The sequence below is a fragment of the Etheostoma spectabile genome, chromosome 15 (assembly GCF_008692095.1).
Source record: "Etheostoma spectabile isolate EspeVRDwgs_2016 chromosome 15, UIUC_Espe_1.0, whole genome shotgun sequence".
Classification (NCBI taxonomy): Eukaryota; Metazoa; Chordata; class Actinopteri; order Perciformes; family Percidae; genus Etheostoma; species Etheostoma spectabile.
Window position 1 is genome coordinate 33,886,520 of NC_045747.1, and position 6,029 is coordinate 33,892,548.

The 6,029-nt window shown below is 41.8% G+C and overlaps 2 protein-coding genes across 2 annotated transcripts in view; both read left to right on the forward strand.

Annotated features, from left to right (window-relative positions):
• Positions 1-2,603, forward strand: part of zgc:86896 (actin-related protein 2/3 complex subunit 1A-A) — a gene marked incomplete at its 5' end in the record, with an annotated part of 15,806 nt that extends 13,203 nt beyond the window's left edge. Inside the window, 2 exon segments of the mRNA XM_032536895.1 lie at positions 1,791-1,881; positions 2,468-2,603. Of these exon segments, the coding sequence (XP_032392786.1) occupies positions 1,791-1,881; positions 2,468-2,473 (97 nt within the window). The 3' untranslated portion in view covers positions 2,474-2,603.
• A 2,745-nt stretch (positions 2,604-5,348) lies between these two features.
• Positions 5,349-6,029, forward strand: part of wipi1 (WD repeat domain, phosphoinositide interacting 1) — a 24,239-nt gene continuing 23,558 nt past the window's right edge. The window contains 1 exon segment of the mRNA XM_032536894.1: positions 5,349-5,728. Coding sequence (XP_032392785.1) covers positions 5,613-5,728 — 116 coding nt within the window. The 5' untranslated portion in view covers positions 5,349-5,612.

Genomic DNA, 6,029 nt, shown 5'->3' on the forward strand with positions numbered 1-6,029 from the left:
TTAAAGACTCTATTTGTCTGTTGTTTATTTCTAAAGAAACATGACAATGTATAAAAGGTTCCATTACCTTGTATCTCATGTTCCGGCTCCGTAGCAGACATTTTTATAAAAATTGGCTAACGATTGTGTCAGTACCACGCGACTTACCGTTGCACAGTCAACTAATCACCATATTGTCAGACAGTTTGGACTTCCATTAGCTCTTTAGGTTTAATTACTTATGTTAACTAGCTTGTTAGTTAGCAGTTATTAGCCTGTGTCCATGTTACTGTACACACTAACATGTTAGTAAGCAGTAATTAGCCTGTGTCCATGTTACTGTACACTAGCATGTTAGGTAGCAGTAATCAGCCTGTGCCTATGTTAATGTTAACCAGCATGTTAGTTAGCAGTAATTAGCCTGTGCCTATGTTAAAGTTAACTAGCATGTTAGTTAGCAGTAATTAGCCTGTGCCTATGTTAAAGTTAACTAGCATGTTAGTTAGCAGTAATTAGCCTGTGCCTATGTTATTATTAACTAGAATGTTAGTTAGCAGTAATCAGCCTGTGCCTATGTTAATGTTAACTAGAATGTTAGTTAGCAGTAATCAGCCTGTGCCTATGTTAATGTTAACTAGCATGTTAGTTAGCAATAACTAGCCTGTGTCTATGTTAATGTTAACTAGCATGTTAGTTAGCAATAATTAGCCTGTGTCTATGTTAATGTTAACTAGCATGTTAGGTAGCAGTAATTAGCCTGTGTCTATGTTAATGTTAACTAGCATGTTAGTTAGCAATAATTAGCCTGTGTCTATGTTAATGTTAACTAGCATGTTAGTTAGCAGTAATTAGCCTGTGCCTATCTTTCTCTTGGCACAGCTACCAGAAGACTAACAGACTTTCAAATATGACAGAAGTGCTAATAACTGTATGCTACTACAGCTTTCACTGCTGTGGGTGCATTGGGCAGCCATGTTGGACTTTTAGCTCGTGGTACTCAGTGGTTGTCCAAGTTCCGAGGGGGGGGATGCACCAAGTTATTGTTAATGTTTTGAAAGTTTTTTCAAAAATAAAATGTCTTAACATAAATACAACATATTATCAGCCACTGCAAATCAGCCTATTTGTGAAATAAAATACACATTCATGATAAGAATACTGGCCTACAGGTATGTAGTCACTAAGGTAGCCATCCATACATACAGGTAATATATATACATATTTATGAACCTGACTATGTCATGCCAAAGGGTTTTCCCTTGTTGTATTGCAATGGAGGATATCAGGTGTGATGACCATAAAATGTTGTGGCCAGACAGAGAGGAGATTGGATGAGCCATGAGGTTTAAATACATTGGCAGCATATTTTCTTTTTTCTTGCACATCTTGTACAGCAGTTCCTTAAATAATTTTTAAACAAGTATTCAGCTGCCTAAATATACACTGTTAGCAGCTGGACAATACTACAGAGAGTACTTTTAGCACCTTTAGAGTCTACTGTCTTTTGACAAGATGTCTTTACATTTTGACTGTCTTGGCCTAAGCAATGAGAAAGGAATAATTTCCTTTGGTGGCAATCATTTATTTATTTGTGGTTTTATATACATTTCAAGTTGAGTGAGTAATCACGTTTTCAGGTCACATGGAGTGATGTGCTGAATGCACCCATGTGGTGTGAGGATTGTAGAGTTTTTTTTAAAAAGTTTTACTTAAGTAAATGTGCCAAAGCGATTGAGAAAAGCTGCAACAACAATGTAAAACCTGTACAGTTCAGCTTCTGTGAGCGTCGTGTGCGTGTGTGTGTCCTGCAGGCAGCTGTGTGTCGTATCTGGGAAGAAAGCCAAAGTGGAGAAGTACAGCAGCGTGGGTCTGGATGGAGCCGTCGTCATCTGGGATTTTAAGGTACATGTCCAACCATCATGCAAAAGTGAAACTGGGATTTAGTAACTTGACTGTAGAAAACATTAACCCTTTAAGACATTTTGATTCAAAATTATGTATTGTAATTGAAGGTGTATATTCTTCAGCTAGTCACATATTTGACTGTTAAAATTCTGAATGAAGCTCAGATTAAACGTCCAGTATTAAATGCCTGTTATCACCTGCAACCATAGGCATAATTAACACTACCCCCCCCCCCACACTCCCAATAATTAACACTGGCCAGTGCAATCCACCCCAAAAAAACTATTATAATTTCCTTTACATAAATAAAGATATTTGCACCATAGATTGATGCAGAAAAGGCAAATTATTGCAGAAAAAGTCATCAGAATGCTGAAACTGAAGTGTTTGACACTCAAAATTTCAATTTTGTTCAAAAGTGGAGATCTCAACCCCCCCCCCCCCCCTATGTTGAACCAAAAGTTACACCCTTGGCTACAACGCAAACATTTTGCTACGTAATTTCCTGCCGTCTGCCTTCAAATACCATATCAATATAACTATGTAGCATCAATTCTAACATGCTCTTATCTTTCTTGTGCAGCACTGAGACTCCACAGAGTGTCGGTCCCAGAGGCTGGAGCCAGTAACTGGACACCAATGTGGGCCCATGTGCTTTGTGATATTTGTCATTAAAAAATGAATTTGAATAAATAAAGAGGATATTGACAGGCCAGACAGTGCACTGTAATGACTTGTTCTTCACATTCACCTTTATGTTGTGTATTCAGCAGCGTTGTAGTCCTTAAAACCGGTCTCAAGACCACTTTTTCAAGGTCCGGGTCTCGTCTCGGAATCGACCACATTTGTACTCTGTCTTGTCTCTGATGAAGAGGACTCTGGATTTTATTTGTCAAGACCCCGACTCCAGGGAGATCACTAAACCTTTATTGTCTGATTTACGTGTTGACATCATTACTGGAACTTCCTGCTTCAAATTCAACCAATAACTTGACTCATTTCTAGTTTGAAGTTTCGTCATATCAATCTGCCTCTGTATCAAAACTCTCCAGAAGTCTCTTCACCCCCCCACCCAAAGGGACTGAGTGAATATCAGCTGTACATATTAGCTAGTTGTGTATATACTGCATCAGTTGTCTGGTCTCCATACACTCTGGTCTCTGTTGAGGTATTCTTAACAACAGACCTGGTGTTCAGTGTAGGCCTGTTGATATTTTTCTCATTTTTACTTAATGTCCTACTCCTAGAAATAATATCATTTTATTTCTAGGGTCCTTCTGACTTTATTTAGGTTATAACTTCCTGTTTGTCAGCCATCCACTGGCTCTATACTGCTGCTATTTCACTTCCTCTTAAAGGGGCACTTCACTGAACGGACAGATCAGCATAGGATGATTTCGGGGGGGGGGGGGGGGGGGGGGGGGGGGGTGCAGGGGATCTATCATCAAGATGTCCTTCCCTTCGTTTTTTTGTGTTGAATAGAAAGCCTTTGTTGTCATTATAGATTGAAGTAAAACCTTTACAGTGTCAACACGGAATATCAAAATATAAAATATCAAAATATAAAATATAAGAAGAAGAAAAGAGAGTGGGAACGTGGTGCATAGTTCGTGAGAGCAACTATATACAATACATCTATAAAATAGTAAGAAAGATAAAGGGTTTGTATACACATAATGCAAATAATACAGGTATTGGTGCAGCAGAAGTCTTGAATATTAAAATATTGCACTGTAATGACATTAAATGGTTAAATATTAAATATTCCACTCTGATGAAATTGTACAGATTGTTCCAGTGTCTTTTTAGGTATTATATCGGGGGCGGGGGTGGGCTTTGAAGTGATAAATACAGATGATAAAAATGTATGTATATGTGTGCATGTACTGTACATGTGTGTGTGTATATGTATATTATAATACATTTTATTTATAATGCCCTTTACATTTCACAAGGAAATCTCAAAGGGCTACAGTTAATAGGGAGTTAAAAACAGTTTCCAGAGTACGTAACAATTACAAGCAATATAAAACAAATAGAACTAAAATTAAAACAGTGACTGTTTAAAAGGCCTTTTGAAAATAGTGTCTTTAGGCCTTCTTAAAAATTCCACAGTTTGTGGGGCCCTCAGGGACTCTGGGAGGGCGTTCCAGAACCGAGGGGCGACTGCTGGAAAGCCCTGTCTCCCATTGTGGACAGTTTAGTTAGGTTGGAGGAGAGGGATAGGTGGAGATGGAGGAGCGGAGGTTTCGTGAGGTGGGTGTGGGGGTGAGGTTCACTGAGGTAGGTAGGGGCAGTTCCATGAATGCACTGGTGGGTAAGTAGACAGATTTTGAATTGAATTCTTGTTTAATGGGCAGCAGTGGAGGGATTTCAGGACCGGGGTGATGTGATCTATTTGCGCCTCCTCGTCAGGACCGGGCAGCGCAATTTTGAATATGTTGGAGTTTTTGCAGGCTCCTGCAGGGGTCCCAACGAGAAGGGCATTACAGTAGTCCAACTGGAGGAGACCAAGCAGGATCAACTTCTAGCAAGGTTGGGAGAGGGAGGGGCGGAGTTGGCAATGTTTTTGAGGTGGAAGGAAGGAGACCTACAAAGGTGGCGGATGTGGGTGTCAAATGTAAGATTTGAGGTCAGTCTGACTCCAAGGTTTGTGACAGAGGTAGACAGGGCGGTGATGACCAAAAAGGATATACTGCTGGGGAGGAGGACTGGTTTGGGGGGGGTACCGATCAGGATGGCTTCGGTTTTGCTGCTATTTAATTGAAGGAAGTTGTCAGACATCCATGCCCTTATCCCCAGGCAAACCTGAAGTGCAGACGGGAAGACTGGGGGGGTGTGGAGTCCATTTTTTGTATAGTTGAGTATCGTCTGCATAAACGTGGAATGAAACTTTGTGTTTTAGGATGATGTGGCCAAGGGGTAATAAATAGATGGGAAAAGGGTTGGGGCGAGGACGGACCCTTGTGGCACTCCACAACTGACTGTGTGGGGGGATGATTGGAACTGACCTAGAGCCACATGCTCCGTCCTGCCTGTGAGGTAGGACTGGAACCATATATATATATATATGTGTGTGTATGTGTATAAACATGTATAAATAAAGTATAGTTAATAGCATCTTCTGATCAATTCTGTTAATTGACATATAGACCTGTACAAACCCATTTATTTACACATACCTGTATGAATTTAAATAAAATTATATGTACTGATTGTACATAATGCAGTCATGTTCTACGAGGGATTTTCTGTATCTTGATGAGACAAATTTTAAAAGTATTCAGTTCTCCACAGAGCTGCTTAACATGAATGGGCGGACACAAACAAAGAGCACTCCGCGCTATCAGCCAATCAGGACACAGTCTCTCATTGCTGACCAATCAAAATAGACGCCCGGGACAACATGGGTAGACCACCGGCCAATGGTAAGAGGCGGATATGTGACGTAGTGCTGTCAGCTGTTCTTGTTTGGCTTCTTTTTTTCCCCTTCTTTTCCTCCGGGGTCTGGAGAACCGACCGGAAAAATAAACGCAGCGAAACCGAAATTGTGTTCGTTAGTAGCGGAGAAAGGCGCCAGCTCGGCCCCGAGAGCTCTACCGCACCCCCGCGGGCCACGTTTCTCCCATATTGGAGCCGTCTTCCGCCGACATCGAGCGAAGAGGTGCCGCCGATCCCAGGCCTCCAATCCAGGGCGGAGGGAGGGAAGGAGGTCGCTGGGAATCGGGATGGAGACCGGAGAGGGTGCCGGCGGACCCGGCGGGCCCAGCGGCCCGGACGGACCGGGCGGACCGGACGGACCGGGGATCCAGTTCGGCTGCGCCTCCTTCAACCAGGACTCCACGTAAGCTAGCAGGCAGATAAGAAGCAGATGAGTCAACCAGAGCCCCATCCTGCTCGATTTACCCTGATACCAGACACATAGGCTATTTATGAATCAAAAGATTCATTTTAGTCACTTAGCTGTGTAGATGATACACCCTTAGGCTTCAGACAATTAAAGGGACACTCCACCAATTTTACAGAGGCCCATCAAGCTCAGTTCAGCTGTACATCTGTTATTTGTAAAATGTTGTTTGGCTCTGGAGAAGCTATGCATATATAAGTTTGAGAAGACAACCGTGATAATGTCATCTTGGGTTGGT